Below are 25764 nucleotides of genomic sequence, written 5' to 3'. Positions count from 1 at the left end.
TGTCTCATAACGGTCAAGGCCCGGTTCCTCGAAAGCAGGTTAGCGCTTATCCACGGATAAATATGGTTATCAAGACATTTGATTGGATAACAACCTTATTTATTTCTGGGTTAGCGTTAACCTGCTTTCGAGGAACCGGGCCTTGACCGTTATGAGACAAAAACAACCGTACCTTTACTTTAACCTGAATGGACGTTTTAGATATATGCCCGGTAGTCTATCAGGCGATAAACGTAGCATAAAACAACTTGCCTATACGTCATACGTCTTCAAAAATTCGCCAGGGGAGATGATAAAAGGAGAGTTCTTGGTCGATACGAGATATGGTTTCGAGAGTTAGGGCTCTCCCGCGAGTCACACTAGCTCCCATTTCGGTTTGGTCAAGAAAAGACAGAGCTTCGAATCATGTTTTTAATGATATCATATCTACAAACTCCAATTTCGGATAATGTAGGGGCGCTTACAATGGCTGAAAACTCATGTAATCTTATTTACAATGCGGCCAATATGAAATGACCATGCAAACAAAGCGAACAAATCACAGCTTACAAGATTCCATAAGAATACCAAAATACTGCGATTTCCTCAATTAGAAAATACTCAATTGTAGAGTTTTAACATTTGCAATACTTTGCATAAATTATCAAATCCAGGATATTTATCTATGGATAAGATGGCATCGTGTACTGTGCGCGAGAAATGACTGATTCGTGCGCTTTTAAACCTACTGGATCTTTCCTTAACCCTCCCACCTGGATAAACGAAGGGCAATGACCCATATGTGATACGCCTCTTATCCAAGATCAATATGGAATACTTCCCCTCTACTTGTAAACCCAACCCCCTTTTCCTCTTCTGGAAAACACAAGGTCCTGCCGACCCAATAAAAGTGCAATGGACATTTAAGCGATCGTTATTATGGTGCAGTTTACCACAATGCTCTGAACAGCTCTAAATGCACTCAAGCACCCATTTCACATGGACAAATATTTATCTATTTTCTTATGCATAAATTGTCCTACTCTACCTAAATTCGCATGACTTAATGCACGGCAGTAATTGCCTTGTGTCCATAACCGTTCATATAGCAGATACTCTGTAAATCTTTTGTATAAGCAAGTATAACGTGACGGAGGGGTCCGCGTGCGTCTTGGGGTGCGCAAATCAGTGGCGCATTATTCACTTGCGCTGACTCGCATTCTGGATTAGCTCGTCGCAGATTGCAGTCAGCTCTTTGTTCTCTTCGACCTGCGAGGAGCACAACATGACAAAATCAATCCATGGAATATCCCAAACAAATATGCCAATACCTCCATTAATCGAGATCTCGAACCAGAATATTTTAAGCTACACCATTGGCATTTCACTTTATTACAATTTGGTGTAGCTCAAGATATAGGAGCCATTTTAGGCGCGCCGTGCTCACCCTGCTCATGCGAGGAGATAAGTCCGACTCCGGTTGACCCATTCGTTGGTAGATAAGAATACGGTTAATTTTATGCGTGTACTTTAGATGGATCTAGAGCTCTATTAACAGAGCTAAGGATGCCGATTTGAACCTAACAGACTCGTAGTCAGCGAACCACAACTCTGGACCCGACCCCGCGTTTGTATTTACACACGCCCCTGCATTTTGAGCAAAACACTATGGAAGAAAGTCCTGGTATGTTTGCAGCCCGGGAACACAAACGGCAAATCTGCGTGTGCGCGTAGGAGAGAAGGGCACATTTTATAAAGTACTAATTAAAGGCTATAATATCAGGCTCTGGTTGGTTAATGGTGAAAGGCTATCGTATTAGGCTCTGGCTGGTACCTTTTGTTGTATGCTAGTTTCGAGACTTGCCACCTTCGTCTGTTCCTTCTTGAGCGCTGCACGCATAACTGCCATCTCAGAGTCGTTCGACCGGCGAACACGGTTAATCTCGACGTTAGCACTGAAAATTTAAAGCAAATCGGATACATTATCTGTATGTCTCTCTGTCCGTCCGTCGTCTGTGAGATACAGCATCTGTCTGTCTTGTCTGTCTGGTCGTCTTCACGAACTGCCTGTCAGTTGGCTCGCCCGTCTCACATTTCTTTTGTCCCTCTATCTGTCTTTTTCATCCTAGACACCATCTGCCTTCCTTAGTCTTTTTTGCCTGCACGCAAGCCCGGCTAGACGCCCACACATGACCCTCTATTTCTATCGACCCTTTACTGCCATCATAGCGATACGATACTCACGTTTCGATTTTCTCCTCCGCGTGTTTTTTGAGCAGTTGATATTTCTCTTCGGATTTTTTCAGCTTCTCTTGGTAATCTCGAGCCGCCTTCTTGAGAATTTCTTCGTTCTGGAGATGAACAAATAAAGAACAGTTCGGATGAACAGTTCATTTTTCAACGCAATTGTCAATGGTCCAATCCCCCCTCCAACGATACGGACGTCTTCGAGGTCTAAAAAGACTTCTTATTAACGAGGTTTCCTCATCAATCGGGTTGACATCTATCGTAAATGTATTGAGCATTCTTTTTATCGTAACTTTGAGAGCTGTCCTTAATAACGCGGTGACCTTGAATATGGCGCCTAAGAGCGGCTTCCACTTTACTTTACATTAACAAAAGCTACCTTTGGAGGTACATTTACAGTTGCCCGCCCATTTACCTTTTTAAAGTTTTCCACGACACCTTTGAGTTTGTCGTATCTTCTGTGGAGGTCGGAGAATGCGGCTTCGACGGAGTTTAGGTCAGCTTGAAGCTAGAGGTGATAATCGAATCGACGATTAGTGCAATAGAACAGGCTGAAAAGATCAAACATCTAAAACTAAAAATTTGACTCTCACAATCAGCAACGACAAATATCAACAATAGTCGCAACAATAAATAAAACAATGACAATTGTAAAAAGTACAATAATCTCTCTCTCCCCTCTTCTCGAAAGCCCACGCGCGGTGAGAACAAAAAAAATGGCGGCCACGACCGACATGTTGCCTGCAAGTGGGCTACGGCAAAAACAACAACAAAACACACGCCAGACAAACAACGAAGCCAGAAGCACACAGCAGAAAAAAAGGAAAAGAGCAGCAATGACAGTCACAAAACAGTTAACAGTTGCCACTAACAATTTACAATAATAACAAAAACATTAGTTGAAACGACAAGACCTATTTATTAACCTGATCACGTTCCTTGATAACCTCGCTTTTCGAGTTGTCGAACATTGTTTGGGATTTCTTGCCGTTTTCTGTAAATATATAAATAAAACCAAGTCCATCAGAATAATGTGCTGCGCAGGCCGTGTGTTTTTAGTGTCAGGGGGGTCCTCACCTATCATTTCCGCCATCGTGCGCTCGTACTCGTTCATCACCGTCCTGAAACACGAAAAGTCATGAGACGATAATCACTCGACTACTGTGCTATTAAGATTCGTAAAGTATTCGTATGACACTCGGGTCGTACCTCAGCTCCTCGTTCTCCCGCCGTAGCTTCTCGTTCTCGTCCGTCGACGCCTGACACTTCTTGGAAATCTCCTGGATTTCCATGTCTCGGATAGCCGACTCCTCGTGTACCTGTAAGGAATTGAGATGGTTCAGTGACAGATGGCAAAAAAAAACTATAGGTAAAATGCACAGGCATGTTGATGAGTGCAGGGAAAGAAATCAAGTTAAGGTTGAAGTTTGTGTGAAGTATGCCTGAAAACTACCTGATTTCCGAGAGGCGTCTAACAAAAAAATCAATACATGAAGTTGATTTATTTCCCTGAGTGGCTTAGTGCTAGTTTCGGACTTGTGCGGCGCCTTTGTGCAGAAATAAGCCAACAATGCGCTCAAATATAATATTGCTTGCAGAGCGATAATATAATATTATAAATGTGCATGAGATGATTGTCTGCCTGATAATCAAAAGCTAAACGAGGACGAAACTGTCTTTCCCATATCATAAATTGAAGTTCCGTCAAAGTTAATTTAATCATGATTGTTAAAATCTAAAATAACCTGGCAAAAATAGCAGCTTGTATCGTAAACACTGAATATATTAAGTTTATAAAGTTGAATTCAACTTACCTGTTTTAGTAAAGCTTCCCTTTCTTTTTTCAGTGCAGCTTCGATGTCACTTTTGTCAAATAACAAGGGCTATGATGAGAACAAAGACTGGGATGTGAGACAAGTTTATCGAAAACCTCCATACAAATCACCACAATACAAGTTTTGTAAGCGAGTGTAGCCATGTGATCAGAATATCATGAGAAGTATGATAAAAGTACAAATCTGTATATTGGGCCAAGCTCTACAAAAGCCACCAGTTGCTATATAAAAGCCACCCGTTGCTGGAGTGTGAGACGAGGTTTTCTTTCGCCATCCCCACTAAAACTTTCTAGGGAGAAATATCGTATGTCGTGACGTGACGGTCGTGACGTGACGGTGTGTGATTACGCCCTGACCGCGCACGTCAATGCTGTGGCCGCGAGTGACTATGTCGTTACCAGAGCCCTCTTGTGTTTAAACAAAAGTTTTATTCATTCATCGTGATTGGCGTGACTACGTCGTAACCTAGCCTGAATAAGTTGAATAACTCGGCTCAATGGTGATTGTGACCGCGCGTGACTAACTCGGCTCAATGGTGATTGTGACCGCATGTGACTAACTCGGCTCAATGGTGATTGTGACCGCGCGTGACTAACTCGGCTCAATGGTGATTGTGACCGCGCGTGACTAGCTCGGCTCAATGGTGATTGTGACCGCGCGTGACTAAGTCGTGACAATGCTTGACTAAATTGTGAATGCGATAGTGAGTGATCACGCAGTAACCACACAATGATCAGATCTGCTAAAGATTGTCTTCAAAATGAACCAAAGCGTACTTGGCTGTCACTCCGTACTGTTATTAGTTCCCCACTTATACCTAAAGTAGTTTCAATGTAAGTCAAAATAGTGGTGAGGAGACTAACACTAGTAACCACCAACTTCAAGGTACTGTAACTACTGTATGCACTCATGACATGTGGGTAGAATTAGGACACAAATACACTGTGCAACAGCTCCAGCCAAAACAGTCAAATGGAAAAGGCTGACAATACATAAATTGTTTTAACTAGTAGTTTTTTCACATAATAATGGTATTTGGGGTTCATTCAAATAAAAAATAATGACAAGTTTAAATTATGAAAAGTATATATATAATCAAATCAAAATACCGGGATATAATCAAAATACCGGGATATTTGCGTCGTATTTTATATCGCAGTCACTTTTCAGTTCATGTAATATAACTCGTCTAGGGGCATGCTAAGTTGGAGAAGCACACCAAAGTCAGATCTAATATAAGCGGTAGCACTGAGTCAAAGATAAAAACGACATACATCACACATCGGTAGCATTAGTAATACCACACAAACAGTCAATATGGAGAAACAAAATGGAGTAGGGCGCTTGGGAATTCAATTCCTTCGCTGTCTTGGAGTGTCAGCCAGACAATAACAAAAGCAAGCTTACTAAGTATTCTCACGCCGCGGTGAAATGAAAACCAGAGAACTGGCGAGGTGTGAGTGCCAAAATAATTGTTTTTCGCTCGAGAGAGTTGTGCAGCGAAGCACAACCGATTGCCCTTAGAGAGGCGCCAAAAGAGACACAACGACGTGACTAAAAATTTCACTTAGAAAAAATAAAAACTACTGAACATCAGTTATTTGAATACTCACTAAGAGATTTGTCCATCGCTCCTATTTCCTCGGGTTATAAAATAAATCTGGTTTCCGACAAAGTCGGAAGAGAGCGCCAAGTTATTGTGCTTCGATTTCAAGCGACGAAATGACATAGGAATGGAAAAAAATCTCCTCAAAACAGGCCACGGGCCTCTCGATGTATGCAAATCGATTCTAATACGAATGATGATTATTTGGGTTGTCGCCACCGCAAATTTGCATATTTTGAAAGAGAGCTTTTTAAAAATAGTCGATTACGCGAGTTAGTTTTTGTCTCGAGGCGTCGATACACAGTCGGGGAGTCCAATCAGCGTAAAGGATCTCGAGAGGATGACCGGTGAAGGCGGAAAGAGGAACGGGGAATGGAAGTGTGCAATTCGATTCCTTATTCACGCGTTATTCACAGGATATTTGAATGCGGTATTTGAAGTATATATTAACCTAATTCACTCAAGAAAATGTTGGCACGTGTGGGACGATAATTAAGTTCCGCTATTTCGAATAAAAAAAAAAATAATCAGAACAGACTCAAGATAAAAGAGTCAATTAAAAACGCCTATTTTCTTTTCTGAAATGGACACAATAATAGTTGTGTGGGGGAATTCATTACGGGTATAACTTCAAAGTTCACGCGTTCCGAATTGATTGGATTTGCAGGAAAGGAAAAGGAAAACAAAAAGGAACGATACCTCTCGACTTGCGGGGATGCCGAAGCAGATAAACCATCTCAGATAAGACCAAACTGTAGACATATTTCGCGAATGATAACGTCCTGCACGGCATCTTTTGTTAGAGAGCAGCAAGCCAGCTGGTGGGACGATAGAGACATGGTACCCGCTACACTGCGTGTCCTGATTGTTATGGGGTCAGCACGCAGCTACATTAAACTTGAAGCGATTCCCTGCCATTCGCGCGAATTACACTTGAAGGGATTCCCTTCTTGACACTGCAAGGGGTTCCTCCCGCTCAAATGGTTGGTTATGCCAAGTCAAGGGAATCGCTGACAGTGATGCGGTATTCGGTCTTGCATTTGAAGGTATTAAACACTGTCAATTGGCTCTTATCCAGGAAAGGGATTTTGGTACCTTTTATGCACCCCATGCGTAGAGGTATAAATAAATATATATAAGGGCGCCAAACTATGCTGCTTCCATATTTCAACCGCGCAACAAGTTGGAACAGGGGATACAGCATCTTGGCATCGACCGCGTGACCACACCTGAGACGGTTTCCTTTATTTTATCTGAGAACAAAATCTAATCCTAAGACACTAAAAAGTGGAAGCAACGTGCTGAAAGTTCTGATAATGACAACCCGGTTTTACGGCCATCAAAACTTGATAAAATGGTGTGTTGAATGTTAAAAAGACTTCAAAGCGAAAAGCAAACTAGTTAACGGTTTGATGGTCGCGCGCTTGCTTGGGTATTCTGTGATTAACTAGCGTGACATCTAGACTATCTGACCAGGAAATCTTTAAAACTAGGTACCATAGATGAGCGAGTAATGCAACCAATGAATTATTGAACGATCAATAGCGTGACATCTAGACTATCTGACCAGGAAATCTTTAAAACTAGGTACCATAGATGAGCGAGTAATGCAACCAATGAATTATTGAACGATCAAGAGATTGAATATCTCGGAAGAAACTCTCTCTATACAAGTAATATTTACTTCGGAACGGAGCTTTGTTTGACAGATATGATAAATTTTCCGGGACCTAGAACTGCTTAATGTTTGACAGATAATAAATATTTTATTCTTTAAGTCTGAGTCACTTGTCTGTCAAGTCTGTCACTTGACATTATCAATAATCGTGTGCATTTTGCCATATGCCAGCAAATCGCAGTTTTAACAGTACAAAATAAGCAAGGATAGGAGCGATCGAGAAATTGCCACCACAAGGGACCGCCTGCACAGAAACGATCAAAGTGAGCTCTAGGGGAATATGCGTGTCGAATCCCAATACGCCGAAGCCCCTATTCCCGACAAAACAAGCTGGGGTCTGTTTGTAGGCTGGCGCAAGTGCAATGCCGCACCATAGCATGGGAATAAATCGTTGTCGAACTCCACATACCTGCACAAGATGGAGCTCATCGTCTGCCGCTCCTTTCGTCTTTTTCGGCGATTGTGGTAATTTTCCATCGCTTTTCTGTACCGAATCGTCTGTTTTTGCTTGCTCTACGCTGGACTAATGAAAAAAAAATACACCCGTTTATTGAAAAATCTTTATTTTAGAAGAATAGCATCAGATAAAACCAGAGCAATCTAAGTGGGCGTATAAAATTCACAGCGTTCAATTCAGCAAATGACTTAGCGAGCGGGCCAGTAGGGAGGCATAAATAAGAGAGGCATACATGAAAGCACTTATACTAAGATCAAGGATAGACAGGGAGGGAAGGAAGGGGGGTATCTTAGATCAAGGAAGGACGGGGGAAGGGGAAAATCTAAGATAGGATAGATGGATAACGGGAATATGTATTATCAAGGATATATGGGGGAAGGGAGGGGGGAATATCTTATATCAAGGATATATGGGGGAAGGGAGGGGGGAATATCTTATATCAAGGATATATGGGGGAGAGGAGGGGGGAATATCTTAGATCAAGGATGGATGGGGGTTGGGGAGGTGGATAATTACCTTAGATGAGGGGCTAAACGTCAGTAATTTGTCTACACTGGCCGGGCTATTGGTGGTCGCATTTGCGGTTCCCCGGGATACATGTCCTTTGCTGGATGGAGGCGTGTCTATCAGGAACAAGTCACCCCCAATGCTACAAGGAAAAGAGCACAATATTAGGGGGAAATAACAGTAAGGCGACATATCACGCATTTTACCGTGCACTGGGGCGGTACGGATGTATTCCTATGGAGAGTGGCGGGGTGGAATCGAGTGTAAAGAATAACCTTGACGAACTAATCGTGTTGTAGTTGCTTCGTGTGATGGAATACCGGCCGGTCGCGATGGAGACACAGTTATGAGCACATACAAATCAAATGTCTCGAGCTTGTGCGATTAAGATAATAGTACGGTTGTGCTGCAGCGGAAAATGAGACTAAGGTTGCCGTTGTGCGGCTGCTGAGGTACCCACGCTGATGGCACGATCATGAACACAGTAAATCTGACGATCACGACAACAGGACCGGTTTACAGACTGTTTCCAACATCACAAGCGGAAATGCTAAGCGCAAGAAACGAATCCAAGCAAACAGCTCTGCTATCAAACCCGACCGTCCGGTAGCGTGACGAGAAATGTAACGCATAAGTGTAACACTACTACTAACTTCAAGGGGCGGAAGACACTGCTATGCTCGTAGAATACGGGGCTCATTTCACTCGTTACTCTGTGGCTACGTGAAGTGCAACGCTCGGCAGCGTTCGATAAACAAACCGGATGGCTTTTTGGTAACACGCGATCAAGCATGCGATAAACATCTCATTTCAAAGTGCGCATTTAGATAGGTATCATACATTCTATGGCTCGTAATAAAATGATCGTTCTATTAGCCGAGTAAATGTGGATGACCGAGGAAGGGCATCCCAAACCTTGCTTCACTGAAACAGTGTTTCCATAACACTGCCAATCAAAAAGCCGAAGAAAAAGGCGAATCTTGTTTTAGTAGAGATACGATTTTGACAGCTGTAAAAAGCCGTTGTGGGTTGGCGCAATTTGCACACTCGAGGGCAGCGATATGTGTTTTTTTAACGGCCGTGAATTCTATATAATACATTCTAAACAGTGCACGCGGGGTAGAAGAACCAGAGTACACACTTGTAGGTGAAAGCCTCAAGGTTGTTCTTGAAAAAAGTAAAGGAAGCATTTTATTCTCTCTGGGGAAGGAAATCGTCGATTTTTGGAAAAGTTTTACTTACGTTGGGATGGCTTTCGAGTTAAGGGCATCTGCCTTCATGTTCAAGGCCTCTGCGGATGTAAAAAAAAAACACAAATCTTGTAACGTTTCCTATAACGGGAGCCCAGGTGGCACAGTTGGCAGAGCGTCGCTCTGTAGTACCTGTGCCTCTCACCACAGGTTTCCCGGTCGCTCTGTAGTGCCTGTGCCTCTCACCACAGGGTTCTGGGTTCGATTCCCGGTTCCCGAAGTGAGTCGAGTTAGTTGGTCTCGCTTTTGCTCCGAGGGTCTTTCTCCGGGTTCTCCGGTTTTCCTTCCTCCACAAAACCAACAATTTCGATCTTAGCTGTGATCCGTGGTCAGACATGAGTTGTATGGCGGCTGCCTGAGTCGCCCTGCCATGCCTTAAACTCGACCACGTCTGAATCTGCGCTCCCATAATTCAGCTTCACAGCTGCAATGAGTGTGATTAGCTACTCCAATTTATTTATTTATTTTATTTTTACAAATGAAAGATTATTTGTGAGTGTGAGGGTTTATAAGGCATTCTTCTGATAGTAAAAAGAATTATAAGAAGAACGTTCTAGGGGCCATCCTCGGGGACCCAGTGCGTCGCGGAGATCGGGCAAACAGGGAGCGCACGGGAAAGAGCACAGCCTGTTTCTTTCTCGCGCCGCGCTCCCTGTGTGCCCGATCTCCGCGACGCCCTGGGTCCCCATGGATGTCTAGATGCATGAATAAGGCTCTTGAATAAAAGCCAAATACACATTAATAAAGTTGCAGGATAGTTACTAAATCTTTTTTTACGGGGATTATACACGGTTCAAACGCCGACCCCAGTCCAGTATCTAACGCTCTATATGGCTCGGTCTCCCTGTGGTCCTGTAGACCGAGCAGCGAAGGAGAATTCAGGTACTAGCCTAAAGACCACCACCCCCCCCCCCCCAACCCCCCCCAACTTAAGTCACCATATCACACATGGATGGCCGATACCTGGTCATGCGCATGCTCCGTACCTTTGGCTGGCGAGGCCGTCCTTCCGCCCACGAGTGGGTCAAACTTGACGTACAGCGACTGGCGAGCAAGCGCAGACTGAAACAAAAATCACAGCCTTATAATAGAAAAGTAAAAAAGGGTATTCCTGTTGTGCGATCATTTTCCCGCCCTACCGAGGCGCGCGTGGCCAATACGAAAAATATCGGGATTTTTAAGTTTGATGTAGGACATAACGAACATTGAAAAAAATCGATATTGACCTAGTATATGAACATTGCTATATCTCCAACAGTAATGGCTTTAGTGTAGCACGGACCCTTTTTATATGATGTGATGGGGTAATTCCCTTCAAGAAACGAATACCTTGTCTAACAAACAAGACAAACTAAAAAAGGACGCAAAATCGAATTAAGCATCACAATAATTATTTTAAAATCTGCAATAATCACCGAGATGTCGACCATTTCACGCACATCTGAAATGCGCGCCTCTGTTTCACAAGGAGTGGACTGCGGTATCGAACACAGCGGGACTATGGTGCGTTTGTCTAGACAATCATCAAATCCCCATGACTGAAAAGCCGAGTCTATGCTACCTAACCTACCTGTGTCGGCTTTCTTTGTCTTTTAGAAATAGTTTAAAGCATACCTCAGTCAATAAAAAAAGTAATAGTAATAATAATAAATAAACAAGACATAAATAAAATGGACTGAGACTTTAAAGAGCACATATTTTCTCAAACGTTTTTTCATAGATAAAAAAAATTTGGTGAAAAAAAAAATACCTACAAGACCTTCACTTCAATATGGGAAAATAAACGTAGAGGTATTTTTGTGGTGCGGCAACGTACTGTATAAGAAATTTGCGCTTTTTAATAGAATATTTTATCACTGAACCTAGCAAATCGGATGTCTAGGGAAAAAAGGTTTTGATTATTGAAATAAAAGTTCCCAGAATGCCTCGTCGTAGCATCGCGATAAACCAAATGAATACAGGAAGTAAAAACAAACACTGTGACAATACAAAAGTACATAAACCATAGACCGACGATAACCACCAACGGATGCAAATGTAAAGAGAAATTGGTAATCAACTATGAGTCTCATGTAATTCGTATAAAAAGCCTGATTTCGTAAAGTAAATGGTAAAAAAAACACGAGACAAATCGATGAATGTACTGCAGTACCTGAAAAAGTTGGTAAATTCAGCGCGACACGAAGCTTATCTTTGCGCCTCCTTTACGTCAGTCTAACACTAGAATTAATAACAACCGCGGCGATAGTGATTGCCAGAATCTCATATAAGATGTAAAATAGTCGTTTATCAATTCTTACTCCACAGAACACAGCCAATCCGTGTATAGGGCTAGAAACAGCTGCACGAGCTAGGACTACTAGCAAAGCTTTAGCGGCAGACAAAGGCGTGTATTATTCATAGAGATCGGCTTAAGATCCGCATTGAATGATTTGTCAGCTATGTGGAACATAAGCATGTGAATGAGAAATGGATTTGCTTGAAAAAGATGGCGAGTGAGAGAGAACGAGAAAGATATTAGGAAAATGGGGTTACTAATAGGGCAAATCCTCAGCCTCTTGTGACGCTATTTTGGAAAAAGTAAGTACTTTAGAATAAGAGTAAATAATTTAGAATTAATAGAACGAAGGGTCTAGCACATGTCTAGCCCGTACTAAATATGTATTCAAGTCAAGGGGAAATTCTCGCTTTAGGACCCATCAATAGGAATGTACGATATACAAACATTAACCTTTCGATAAAATAGAAGACAAACACATGAGACAATCCAGACGCAAAGAAGACGGTAGAACCACTCTTCCCAAGCAAGTACGGGGTGCGTCGCTATTTTTGCGAGTTTGGCTCTAGGTTTCCACTGCTCAAAATAAAAACGCGGGAAGAGGCGAGAAAGTGACGGTGCGCGAAAACTACTCGTGGAAAAATCGTCTCAATGTTTTATCCGAAAGCGGTAAAAATAATAATATATATTCAAATAACTATAGCCTTGTTTTTCGCCTGTCGCTTTTTGGCGCTCTCTCATTGGTTGGCGGTCTAACGGCCTCGTGAAATGTGAAATGGCTTCCGTCACTAAAAACAACTCGCGACTCGGATATGAAAAGCAAAAGGAGCACCATATGACTGAAAAAAAGTGTAGCAAAAATTCCAGATAAAATTAAAATTTACATATCAAAATTTTCCACTTACCAGCTTGTCCATGCCACTAGAGTTGCCAAACTTTTCCAGGTAATCGAGTTCTAGGGAAAACGCTGTAAATAGAAATAAAAGGTTAGCATCGCTTATGGCCCCCTTAATATGACATATCTTTCGATACACTCTGCAATTTAGCCCCCCCTTCTCCAACCACATCCCCCCTCTCTTCCTTGTGACAAATTTCTCTTTAAGAGCTCTGGATTATGCTCTGGTGTTTTAGTTATATCTTACTGCAATGTCAGCTTGCTTGAGTTATACCTGACTAGAATGTCAGCTTGCTTGTGTTATAACTAACTAGAATGTCAGCTTGCTTGTGTTATACCTTACTAGAATGTCAGCTTGTTTGAGTTATACCTTACTAGAATGTCAGCTTGCTTGAGTTATACCTTACTAGAATGTCAGCTTGCTTGAGTTATACCTTACTAGAATGTCAGCTTGCTTGTGTTATAACTAACTAGAATGTCAGCTTGCTTGTGTTATACCTCACTAGAATGTCAGCTTGCTTGTGTTATACCTTACTAGAATGTCAGCTTGCTTGTGTTATACCTTACTAGAATGTCAGCTTGTTTGAGTTATACCTTACTAGAATGTCAGCTTGCTTGTGTTATACCTTACTAGAATGTCAGCTTGTTTGAGTTATACCTTACTAGAATGTCAGCTTGCTTGTGTTATACCTAACTAGAATGTCAGCTTGCTTGTGTTATACCTTACTAGAATGTCAGCTTGCTTGTGTTATACCTTACTAGAATGTCAGCTTGTTTGAGTTATACCTTACTAGAATGTCAGCTTGCTCGAGGTATACCTTACTAGAATGTCAGCTTACTCGAGGTATACCTTACTAGAATGTCAGCTTACTCGAGGTATACCTTACTAGAATGTCAGCTTGCTTGTGTTATAACTAACTAGAATGTCAGCTTGCTTGATGTATACCTTACTAGAATGTCAGCTTGCTCGAGGTATACCTTACTACAATGTCAGCTTGCTTGAGGTATACCTTACTAGAATGTCAGCTTGTTTGAGTTATACCTTACTAGAATGTCAGCTTGCTCGAGGTATACCTTACTACAATGTCAGCTTGTTTGAGTTATACCTTACTAGAATGTCAGCTTGCTCAAGGTATACCTCACTAGAATGTCAGCTTGCTCGAGGTATACCTTACTAGAATGTCAGCTTGCTCGAGGTATACCTTACTAGAATGTCAGCTTGTTTGAGTTATACCTTACTAGAATGTCAGCTTGCTCGAGGTATACCTTACTAGAATATCAGCTTGCTTGTGTTATAACTAACTAGAATGTCAGCTTGCTCGAGGTATACCTTACTAGAATGTCAGCTTGCTCGAGGTATACCTTACTAGAATGTCAGCTTGCTTGTGTTATACCTAACTAGAATGTCAGCTTGCTTGTGTTATACCTTACTAGAATGTCAGCTTGCTCGAGGTATACCTTACTAGAATGTCAGCTTGCTTGATGTATACCTTACTAGAATGTCAGCTTGCTTGATGTATACCTTACTAGAATGTCAGCTTGCTCGAGGTATACCTTACTAGAATGTCAGCTTGCTCAAGGTATACCTTACTAGAATGTCAGCTTGCTTGAGTTATACCTTACTAGAATGTCAGCTTGCTTGATGTATACCTTACTAGAATGTCAGCTTGCTCGAGGTATACCTTACTAGAATGTCAGCTTGCTCGAGGTATACCTTACTAGAATGTCAGCTTGCTCAAGGTATACCTTACTAGAATGTCAGCTTGCTTGAGTTATACCTTACTAGAATGTCAGCTTGCTTGATGTATACCTTACTAGAATGTCAGCTTGCTCGAGGTATACCTTACTAGAATGTCAGCTTACTCAAGGTATACCTTACTAGAATGTCAGCTTGCTCGAGGTATACCTTCTTAGAATGTCAGCTTGCTTGAGGTATACCTTACTAGAATGTCAGCTTGCTTGAGGTATACCTAACTAGAATGTCAGCTTGCTTGAGGTATACCTTACTAGAATGTCAGCTTGCTTGAGGTATAACTTACTAGAATGTCAGCTTGCTTGAGGTATACCTTACTAGAATGTCAGCTTGCTCAAGGTATACCTTACTAGAATGTCAGCTTGCTTGAGGTATACCTTACTAGAATGTCAGCTTGCTCAAGGTATACCTTACTAGAATGTCAGCTTGCTTGAGGTATACCTTACTAGAATGTCAGCTTGCTTGTGTTATACCTTACTAGAATGTCAGCTTGCTTGAGGTATACCTTACTAGAATGTCAGCTTGCTCGAGGTATACCTTCTTAGAATGTCAGCTTGCTTGAGGTATACCTTACTAGAATGTCAGCTTGCTTGTGTTATAACTAACTAGAATGTCAGCTTGCTTGAGGTATACCTTACTAGAATGTCAGCTTGCTTGAGGTATACCTTACTAGAATGTCAGCTTGCTCGAGGTATACCTTACTAGAATGTCAGCTTGCTCAAGGTATACCTTACTAGAATGTCAGCTTGCTCAAGGTATACCTTACTAGAATGTCAGCTTGCTTGTGTTATAACTTACTAGAATGTCAGCTTGCTCGAGGAATACCTTACTAGAATGTCAGCTTGCTCAAGGTATACCTTACTAGAATGTCAGCTTGCTTGAGGTATACCTTACTAGAATGTCAGCTTGCTCAAGGTATACCTTACTAGAATGTCAGCTTGCTTGAGGTATACCTCACTAGAATGTCAGCTTGCTTGTGTTATACCTTACTAGAATGTCAGCTTGTTTGAGTTATACCTTACTAGAATGTCAGCTTGCTTGTGTTATACCTTACTAGAATGTCAGCTTGTTTGAGTTATACCTTACTAGAATGTCAGCTTGCTTGTGTTATACCTAACTAGAATGTCAGCTTGCTTGTGTTATACCTTACTAGAATGTCAGCTTGCTTGTGTTATACCTTACTAGAATGTCAGCTTGTTTGAGTTATACCTTACTAGAATGTCAGCTTGCTCGAGGTATACCTTACTAGAATGTCAGCTTACTCGAGGTATACCTTACTAGAATGTCAGCTTACTCGAGGTATACCTTACTAGAATGTCAGCTTGCTTGTGTTATAACTAACTAGAATGTCAGCTTGCTTGATGTATACCTTACTAGAATGTCAGCTTGCTCGAGGTATACCTTACTACAATGTCAGCTTGCTTGAGGTATACCTTACTAGAATGTCAGCTTGTTTGAGTTATACCTTACTAGAATGTCAGCTTGCTCGAGGTATACCTTACTACAATGTCAGCTTGTTTGAGTTATACCTTACTAGAATGTCAGCTTGCTCAAGGTATACCTCACTAGAATGTCAGCTTGCTCGAGGTATACCTTACTAGAATGTCAGCTTGCTCGAGGTATACCTTACTAGAATGTCAGCTTGTTTGAGTTATACCTTACTAGAATGTCAGCTTGCTCGAGGTATACCTTACTAGAATATCAGCTTGCTTGTGTTATAACTAACTAGAATGTCAGCTTGCTCGAGGTATACCTTACTAGAATGTCAGCTTGCTCGAGGTATACCTTACTAGAATGTCAGCTTGCTTGTGTTATACCTAACTAGAATGTCAGCTTGCTTGTGTTATACCTTACTAGAATGTCAGCTTGCTCGAGGTATACCTTACTAGAATGTCAGCTTGCTTGATGTATACCTTACTAGAATGTCAGCTTGCTTGATGTATACCTTACTAGAATGTCAGCTTGCTCGAGGTATACCTTACTAGAATGTCAGCTTGCTCAAGGTATACCTTACTAGAATGTCAGCTTGCTTGAGTTATACCTTACTAGAATGTCAGCTTGCTTGATGTATACCTTACTAGAATGTCAGCTTGCTCGAGGTATACCTTACTAGAATGTCAGCTTGCTCGAGGTATACCTTACTAGAATGTCAGCTTGCTCAAGGTATACCTTACTAGAATGTCAGCTTGCTTGAGTTATACCTTACTAGAATGTCAGCTTGCTTGATGTATACCTTACTAGAATGTCAGCTTGCTCGAGGTATACCTTACTAGAATGTCAGCTTACTCAAGGTATACCTTACTAGAATGTCAGCTTGCTCGAGGTATACCTTCTTAGAATGTCAGCTTGCTTGAGGTATACCTTACTAGAATGTCAGCTTGCTTGAGGTATACCTAACTAGAATGTCAGCTTGCTTGAGGTATACCTTACTAGAATGTCAGCTTGCTTGAGGTATAACTTACTAGAATGTCAGCTTGCTTGAGGTATACCTTACTAGAATGTCAGCTTGCTCAAGGTATACCTTACTAGAATGTCAGCTTGCTTGAGGTATACCTTACTAGAATGTCAGCTTGCTCAAGGTATACCTTACTAGAATGTCAGCTTGCTTGAGGTATACCTTACTAGAATGTCAGCTTGCTTGTGTTATACCTTACTAGAATGTCAGCTTGCTTGAGGTATACCTTACTAGAATGTCAGCTTGCTCGAGGTATACCTTCTTAGAATGTCAGCTTGCTTGAGGTATACCTTACTAGAATGTCAGCTTGCTTGTGTTATAACTAACTAGAATGTCAGCTTGCTTGAGGTATACCTTACTAGAATGTCAGCTTGCTTGAGGTATACCTTACTAGAATGTCAGCTTGCTCGAGGTATACCTTACTAGAATGTCAGCTTGCTCAAGGTATACCTTACTAGAATGTCAGCTTGCTCAAGGTATACCTTACTAGAATGTCAGCTTGCTTGTGTTATAACTTACTAGAATGTCAGCTTGCTCGAGGAATACCTTACTAGAATGTCAGCTTGCTCAAGGTATACCTTACTAGAATGTCAGCTTGCTTGAGGTATACCTTACTAGAATGTCAGCTTGCTCAAGGTATACCTTACTAGAATGTCAGCTTGCTTGAGGTATACCTTACTAGAATGTCAGCTTGCTTGTGTTATACCTTACTAGAATGTCAGCTTGCTTGAGGTATACCTTACTAGAATGTCAGCTTGCTCGAGGTATACCTTCTTAGAATGTCAGCTTGCTTGAGGTATACCTTACTAGAATGTCAGCTTGCTTGTGTTATAACTAACTAGAATGTCAGCTTGCTTGAGGTATACCTTACTAGAATGTCAGCTTGCTTGAGGTATACCTTACTAGAATGTCAGCTTGCTCGAGGTATACCTTACTAGAATGTCAGCTTGCTCAAGGTATACCTTACTAGAATGTCAGCTTGCTCAAGGTATACCTTACTAGAATGTCAGCTTGCTTGTGTTATAACTTACTAGAATGTCAGCTTGCTCGAGGTATACCTTACTAGAATGTCAGCTTGCTCGAGGTATACCTTACTAGAATGTCAGCTTGCTTGAGTTATACCTTACTAGAATGTCAGCTTGCTTGAGTTATACCTTACTAGAATGTCAGCTTGCTTGTGTTATACCTTACTAGAATGTCAGCTTGCTTGAGTTATACCTTACTAGAATGTCAGCTTGCTCGGGGAATACCTTACTAGAATGTCAGCTTGCTCGAGGTATACCTTACTAGAATGTCAGCTTGCTTGTGTTATACCTTACTAGAATGTCAGCTTGCTTGTGTTATACCTTACTAGAATGTCAGCTTGCTTGTGTTATACCTTACTAGAATGTCAGCTTGCTTGTGTTATACCTTACTAAAATGTCAGCTTGCTTGAGGTATACCTTACTAGAATGTCAGCTTGCTTTAGGTATACCTTACTAGAATGTCAGCTTGCTTGAGGTATACCTTACTAGAATGTCAGCTTGCTCAAGGTATACCTTACTAGAATGTCAGCTTGCTTGAGGTATACCTTACTAGAATGTCAGCTTGCTCGAGGTATACCTTCTTAGAATGTCAGCTTGCTTGAGGTATACCTTACTAGAATGTCAGCTTGCTTGTGTTATAACTAACTAGAATGTCAGCTTGCTTGAGGTATACCTTACTAGAATGTCAGCTTGCTTGATGTATACCTCACTAGAATGTCAGCTTGCTCGAGGTATACCTTACTACAATGTCAGCTTGCTTGTGTTATACCTTACTAGAATGTCAGCTTGCTCAAGGTATACCTTACTACAATGTCAGCTTGCTTGAGGTATACCTTACTAGAATGTCAGCTTGCTTGAGGTATACCTTACTAGAATGTCAGCTTGCTCAAGGTATACCTTACTAGAATGTCAGCTTGCTCAAGGTATACCTTACTAGAATGTCAGCTTGCTCAAGGTATACCTTACTAGAATGTCAGCTTGCTCGAGGTATACCTAACTAGAATGTCAGCTTGCTTGTGTTATACCTTACTAGAATGTCAGCTTGCTTGTGTTATACCTTACTAGAATGTCAGCTTGCTCAAGGTATACCTTACTACAATGTCAGCTTGTTTGAGTTATACCTTACTAGAATGTCAGCTTGCTTGTGTTATACCTAACTAGAATGTCAGCTTGCTTGTGTTATACCTTACTAGAATGTCAGCTTGCTTGTGTTATACCTTACTAGAATGTCAGCTTGCTTGAGGTATACCTTACTAGAATGTCAGCTTGCTCAAGGTATACCTTACTAGAATGTCAGCTTACTCGAGGTATACCTTACTAGAATGTCAGCTTGCTCGAGGTATACCTTACTAGAATGTCAGCTTGCTCAAGGTATACCTTACTACAATGTCAGCTTGCTTGAGGTATACCTTACTAGAATGTCAGCTTGCTTGAGGTATACCTTACTAGAATGTCAGCTTGCTCAAGGTATACCTTACTAGAATGTCAGCTTGCTCAAGGTATACCTTACTAGAATGTCAGCTTGCTCAAGGTATACCTTACTAGAATGTCAGCTTGCTCGAGGTATACCTTACTAGAATGTCAGCTTGCCTGATGGATACCTAACTAGAATGTCAGCTTGCTTGAGGTATACCTTACTAGAATGTCAGCTTGCTTGAGGTATACCTCACTACAATGTCAGCTTGCTTGTGTTATACCTTACTAGAATGTCAGCTTGCTTGAGGTATACCTCACTACAATGTCAGCTTGCTTGAGTTATACCTTACTAGAATGTCAGCTTGCTCGGGGAATACCTTACTAGAATGTCAGCTTGCTCAAGGTATACCTTCTTAGAATGTCAGCTTAAAAAGGTGGCGGAGGTAACATGATGGCAGACATTTTTTAAAGAACTCTGACATGAATGCATGTGTAATCTTACCATCAGCAGCTGACTTAAAGTCATCATCTCCGAGACCCAAAGAGTCTTGGTCACCATCTGGGAAGCTTGACTCGGTCTTTAAACCTCCAACGTTATCATCGAGAATCTCAGTAGCACCAACACCACTTTGCTGACCCTTGAGTTTACTAGAGGGGGCTCCCATCATTGCACTCTTGTCACTGGTAGTATCTTCAGTATGCTCAGCAGGAGGGGTCTCGGCAGAAGGTGTCCCCGTGGGCGGGGCCTTATCTGCCCCAGCAAAGATCACAACAGTGTCATCCTCCTGCTGAACTTTCTTTTTCTTCATTTTCCAAGGTTTTGGAGGAAGAGGTTTTTTGAATTTCTCCTTCTCCTCCTTGTCAGGGCTTTTCCCTGTCTTGGCCACTGGATTTTTAACACCAGATTTTGGGACTCTTGGTGTAACAGGAAGTGCATCAAACTCAGCATCCTCCTTTTCTTCACTTGATGTAGTGATTGTTTTAGGTGATCTGGGCTTTACTGAAAGCGCATCAAACTCTGAATCCCCATTTTCTGCATTTGACGCTGTAGCACCTGATTTAGGCGTTCTTGGTTTCACAGGAAGTGAATCAAACTCAGCATCCTCCTTTTCTTCACCATTTACCTTGAGTTCTGTATCTAGGGTTGAGTCTTGGACTGCCTTGATTGGAATCCTGTCATGATTGACCATGCCCTTATCATTGTGACTGTCCGGTTTAGGTTCTGAGTGATGGATTTTCAAAGGTGGAACATCTCCAATATCTGTCTCATCACCATGGATTAGAAGTTTATCAAGGTCTTCCTGGCTGCTCATCATGTTGGCTAAAAAAACAAGAATAAAATATTGTGACAACAACACTCATCAAGGTTAATAGTGGTTATCCTTGGTACATATTGTGATGGCTTGGCTTCGCTCCCTTCCCTAATGGCAAACTCCGTCTTCCCTAATGACAAAACAATGCCATCAAAATGAATAACATAGCACGGCTAGCAAGGAGCCAACCTGTTTCAGGAGAGGTCCTCTCACTGCCAATGGGTGAGAACTGCCTAGGAATGTCATCCTCCCCAGCGCTAAGATAAGCCTCTACTGTAGCTATAACAGGATCCAGTGGTCCAGGGGAGTTGAGCACATTTTGAACCTCGTTATCATCATCTCTAAGTTCTGGGAATTCCGTCTCAAAGGCTTTTGGAATTGGTGGGGATCTTATGCCTCCTTTAATGGGTTTTGCTATCCTCGCTGGGGACTTGGATTTGTTAATATTTGCTTGTTCTGGCTGCTCCATCTGTGTATTTGCTTTTTGTGTGTCAGTATTGTTGTTTTCTTCTCTTCTGAAAAAGACAATGATACAAGAATGTGTTTGAATAATAATAAACAGGAATCTAATAGACATCAATTACTGTATGGAGAGTTTTGCAAGAGTGTATTTTTTAAAAATAAGAAATTGTAGGAATCTTGAAGATCTATTATGCCTGGTGCACATGTTTAATGACATGTTTTTTCATTCATGTCATTATGTCCATATCTTTATGTCGGAGTTAAAATATGTCGTTATATCACTAGTGTGCACCGGCCATAATGCCAAGCACACTAGCTACATAACGACATGGGTACCCAGACTCTTCTCTTTGTATGTTAAGTGTGAATTGTTCAACATTTTGACATAAACCTGACATAACAACATGGACATAACGAGATAAGAGAAAAATCTGTTTTTTTCTCTTATGTTGTTATGTTGGGCTAAACAGAGTGTGCGCACCCATGTCGTTATGTCACTAGTGTGAGCCAGACATTACAGCATGGAGAATTTTGCTTTCTTTTTTCACAATATTTTTAATCTCTTTTTTAAATTGTCAACAAGTATTCAAGTATGAATAGGTTGTGCAATAAATAAAGTGAAGTGAAATAAAATAAATGAGGATCACAGGGTTAGTGTTCACTGTACATGGAATGATTGCAAAATTGCAGTTACTAGTAGGGAAAATGTTCATTACTTACTTTATTGGAAGGTTGTTAATAATTTCTTCAAGGAATTCCTGGAAACATAGAATGCAACTGCCTGTAAATATTTGTAAATTTAAAAAACATATATAAATAATAAACTACTTACACAAAGATATCATATACATACTCTTGAGCTCAGAAATTGTTATTTTGCAATAAAAACCCAAGTACATTATGCAAAGTCCTTAAAATCCAATAACTTGGTCAAATAATTACTTTATAGATGTGCATCTAGTTTGGCGTGCATGCAAAAGGTCATGTTCCATCTTAACAAAATTTAGATCACATATACATAGTCAAAACCATGCATAACATAGATACAGAAGCTTGCATTTAAAGATGATTGATCTTAAACCCATAAAACACTTTAAAATGGGGTTGGCGAGAATCAGGGAGCCAAATTTCATTTACCCAATGAAAACTACCACCACTGTACCATAATTTACTATTGACAGCTTTGCTTATTCTCTCTTTAGTAAATTTATGTGATTTTACCAAGTTATGGGAATCTTTCAAATTTTTCTCTTTGACTCAAACAAAATCTAGATTAACCTACATCACAATTGTTGGTGTATCATATCTAAGTCAATGCTTACTTTTGCAGTCTCTAAATGCAATTGATGATCCTCCTTGGTCACCACCTGTGTCCGCTCCGTCCAATTTTCCTCCTCATCAAGACAACGGATCTCCTCCCATGTGTCCAACTGAGGCAATTCAATCTTGTATCTCTCAGGGCGATGGCGCACTGGTGTGTTTTTAAAGCTTACCTAAAGGGTAAAAAGGGTTAAGTAAAGAAAGTGCAAACTTAGTTCAGGAGATAGTTAATGCAGATAACAGCTTAACAGCACAGGTAAAAGTAATTTCTTTTAACAAATTTGACGTTTTATGAGTTCTAAAAATGAAATAAAGAAGTTGTTCTCTAATGTACATGTACAGTATGTACAATTATAATAAAATTAACAAAATAAACTGTGCGGGAAACATTATATTTTAATAGATATCTATCTAAATCTAGAAATCTAAACGTTTGCACATCATAACTACTTAACAACGTTGGCCTTTTTAATTATTGACATATTTTTGTATTTTAATTGCAAGTAACGATAGTATAGCACATGCAATAATAGAAGTATCTTTTACAGTCGTTTACAGACGAATAATCACGTTTCCACCTATAAAAACATGTGGAACTCTTATTATAAAAATAGATTCACCGACACACTCGATGGCATCAGAAAAACCCGCGATAAAACCCATTGATTCCACTCTTATTTTATTATGAGTAAGTATAACTTTACACCCAAAAGAACCATGTTCAGTCAAGAGCTCGTACTAACAAAATGTTAAATTCTTCAAATTTTCATACTATCCATTTCAGAGGTAGTTGATACATAATCAAGTGCATTGTTACTTTACAACAGTCGATGGCTTCACTAAGAATAAATAATTAGTCTCATCAAGAAATCAACAGGTCAAGAAATCAACAGGTCAAACCGATGTTTTTTTTATTTCTACCGCGCTCAAGTTAAAAAAGCCAATATATTATGATAAATAACAAAATATCTTCAAGCTAATGAGGGAATAGTCTGCTAGATATTTTTCCTACCTTGGGGTTTTTCTTCGGAGATAAAGAAGGGCTTACACAAGGCTCGCAGTTTTCCTTTTGCGAAGATTTCAATATTGATGTGTTGTTGGTTGTTTGCCCAACTTTTTGCTTATTTGAAAGCTCATCTGGTAAGCCTGCATTCTCCTTCTCTGCTAAAATAATGCTTGACATCCTGTAATAGTTGGATAAGAGGTTAGAATGTAGCTAGAACGGTCGGACGAATTCAAATCCCAGTGCAAACTTATTCAAACTGTACCATTTGGACGACCGTTAGAGCCATTTTGGCGGTTGAGCCCGCGCTACTGCGATAACCGCAGATTACTTATTATGCGCAGTGAAATGCGCTGTGAGCGTAGGGCTAGGCTCCAGGCTTCAGCACCGGAAACAAAAAGAGGAAATGGTCACGAGAGCTCCTGTTATCAAAATAATATATATGTATTGGATCTTGGATCTCTGGAAGAGTTTGGGCTACCAAGTGAAAATATGACATATAAAAGACTCTATGACAATACCTATTTGCGCGTAGAGCATAGAATAGGGTTTTCTTTTGCCCTCTTTGAAACCGTCTCTTTGAACGTGGAAGAAATTGATTGGGAGTCTTAAAACCAAATAAACCAAAAAGAAAATTCACCAAAAAGAAATTGGATAAATATTGAAAAACATGGATATGATAATTTCAAAGCCGATCAAATCCCCTTCTTGGCAAAAGGCCTATAGATCCAGATCGCGAGAGCAGAACGTTTTCTGACTTGGAAAACCATTCATAGGAAAGGCAGCGCGTTCCCAGGGTTGACCAGGTGTGTGTGTGTGTGGGGGCGGGGGGGGGGGGGAGGGGGGAATCATAGGTTTTATATGGAAAAAGCATAGTATTTGAAGATTCCTTATTAAGAAATAACCCACTTTTTGGCCGCCAAGGGGCACCCCCTGTGTACGCGCCTGAAAGGGGTAGGCAAAGGAACTTTTCCAGGGGCGTTATATTGCGTGTGGCAGATTAGAACAAGATGACAGTAGGCCAGGGCAGGGAGGGAGTACAAGGGGGCATGAAACGGAACTAAAACTGAAAGACGTCGAGTTGTCAGACGTGCAAAAAGGCATTACAGTAATATGTATATATATATATATATATATATATATATTTTTTTTTTTTCAATATTGGCGTTCAGAAAAAAATACCTTACTTGACAATAGTACTTAATAAACATCAAAACAAAATTAATTTAACGCGTCATAATATGTTCCAGGCGGGAACGCTATAAGGATTATAAGTAATCCGGATTTCTGTGAGTAGAGTAAAAGCCAAGGGTATTCCTAGGACTAGAACTGTCTAAAGACGTATTGTATATTGTGGTCTTAAATATATTTTTTAAAAATTGTGCGCTTAAATTACTGGGTGCTGAAGAATATGGAAAAATGTAGATAGACATCTTGCCGCGCTGGAATGCAAGAAACAAAAGAGTAAATAAACAAAGAAAATACAAGACGGCATTTAGAAGAACGCGTCACTGGCTTTGAAAAATGTGAGGGACTGAAGACCTCACATCAACTTAAAGGAAATATTCGATATCTGATTAAATCCGGTATCTTGTACTGGATGTGATGAAAGGATTATAAAATATTGATAATAAGTTAAACATTTCCAATCCATTTGGTGGGGTCTTTTCACAGAAATGCTTGACACGGCTTGAAACTGAAAACGCGCAACATAAATCATATCAGGAGGTCAAAATCAAACGTTGCTTTGGATTTTTGCTTACCTTTTTCGTATCAGCACGCATAGATAGAAAGCGAGAGCTACCCATATCCCACTGCAAAAAATACGGCTCAGCAATTCCCAAACTCGAACAAATCGTGTTAGTTCTGCCATTCGATCGTAAGGACCGGTAGTTTCAACCCCAGCCCCCCTCCCCTGCGTATTTTTTTGTCCACAAGGCATGGGTTACGAAGGCCCCAAGGGAAATGAATTGTCATAATGTTTACCACAAAACCTCTATTCTACACTCTATCAAGTGATTAAAAGTCTTTAAAATGGAGTTCCTCTTCTGTTCTTGGGGATCTTACATCTCTTATTACTAACTTAGACATGTTATTTGCTGTGATCCTGGGCTACTATGTTCAAATCTACAAATAGCCAGTCTCTGAAAAGGCTCCCCCCCTATCTTTGCATCTTTGATAGGGAAACTCGAAGCTTTTTGGAAGGGCATGGCGCGCAAGCACTCTTGGGAAGAATGTCCTTCCCAGCTACCCCTGCGCGCTTTCATCATGGGTACTACTCAGTA

At 40.8% G+C, this 25764-nt stretch overlaps 1 protein-coding gene and 2 long non-coding RNA genes across 4 annotated transcripts; 2 read left to right on the top strand and 1 right to left on the bottom strand.

The window, feature by feature from the left end:
- Positions 1-397: 397 nt before the first annotated feature.
- On the bottom strand, positions 398-25367 carry LOC5514670 (transforming acidic coiled-coil-containing protein 3). 2 transcript variants are annotated; one of them, XM_048729055.1, is made up of 19 exons: positions 25243-25367; positions 23489-23660; positions 22479-22649; positions 21877-21914; positions 20884-21209; positions 19884-20702; positions 12743-12804; positions 10546-10621; positions 9552-9600; positions 8319-8451; positions 7755-7868; positions 4041-4109; positions 3436-3545; positions 3304-3347; positions 3153-3220; positions 2642-2734; positions 2224-2330; positions 1814-1934; positions 398-1248 (listed from the first exon to the last, which is right to left on the bottom strand). In XM_048729055.1, exons 1-19 carry the CDS (start codon positions 25350-25352, stop codon positions 1180-1182), a joined length of 2751 nt encoding a protein of 916 aa, XP_048585012.1. In that variant the 5' UTR covers positions 25353-25367; the 3' UTR covers positions 398-1179. The 2 variants fall into 2 exon arrangements, with proteins under 2 accessions (XP_048585012.1, XP_001634776.3); XM_001634726.3 differs by lacking the exon at positions 25243-25367 and adding an exon at positions 23745-23878.
- Positions 7051-7441, top strand: LOC125567950. The gene is made up of 2 exons (XR_007311925.1): positions 7051-7160; positions 7255-7441. It is a non-coding gene; the product is annotated as an uncharacterized LOC125567950 (long non-coding RNA).
- LOC116619436 lies at positions 11813-23342 on the top strand. Its single transcript, XR_004296683.2, has 2 exons — positions 11813-12139; positions 22487-23342. It is a non-coding gene; the product is annotated as an uncharacterized LOC116619436 (long non-coding RNA).
- Positions 25368-25764: the final 397 nt, after the last annotated feature.

The sequence above is a fragment of the Nematostella vectensis genome, chromosome 6 (assembly GCF_932526225.1).
Source record: "Nematostella vectensis chromosome 6, jaNemVect1.1, whole genome shotgun sequence".
In the NCBI taxonomy this organism is placed as follows: Eukaryota; Metazoa; Cnidaria; class Anthozoa; order Actiniaria; family Edwardsiidae; genus Nematostella; species Nematostella vectensis.
This window is presented reverse-complemented; position numbering and strand designations above follow the sequence as displayed.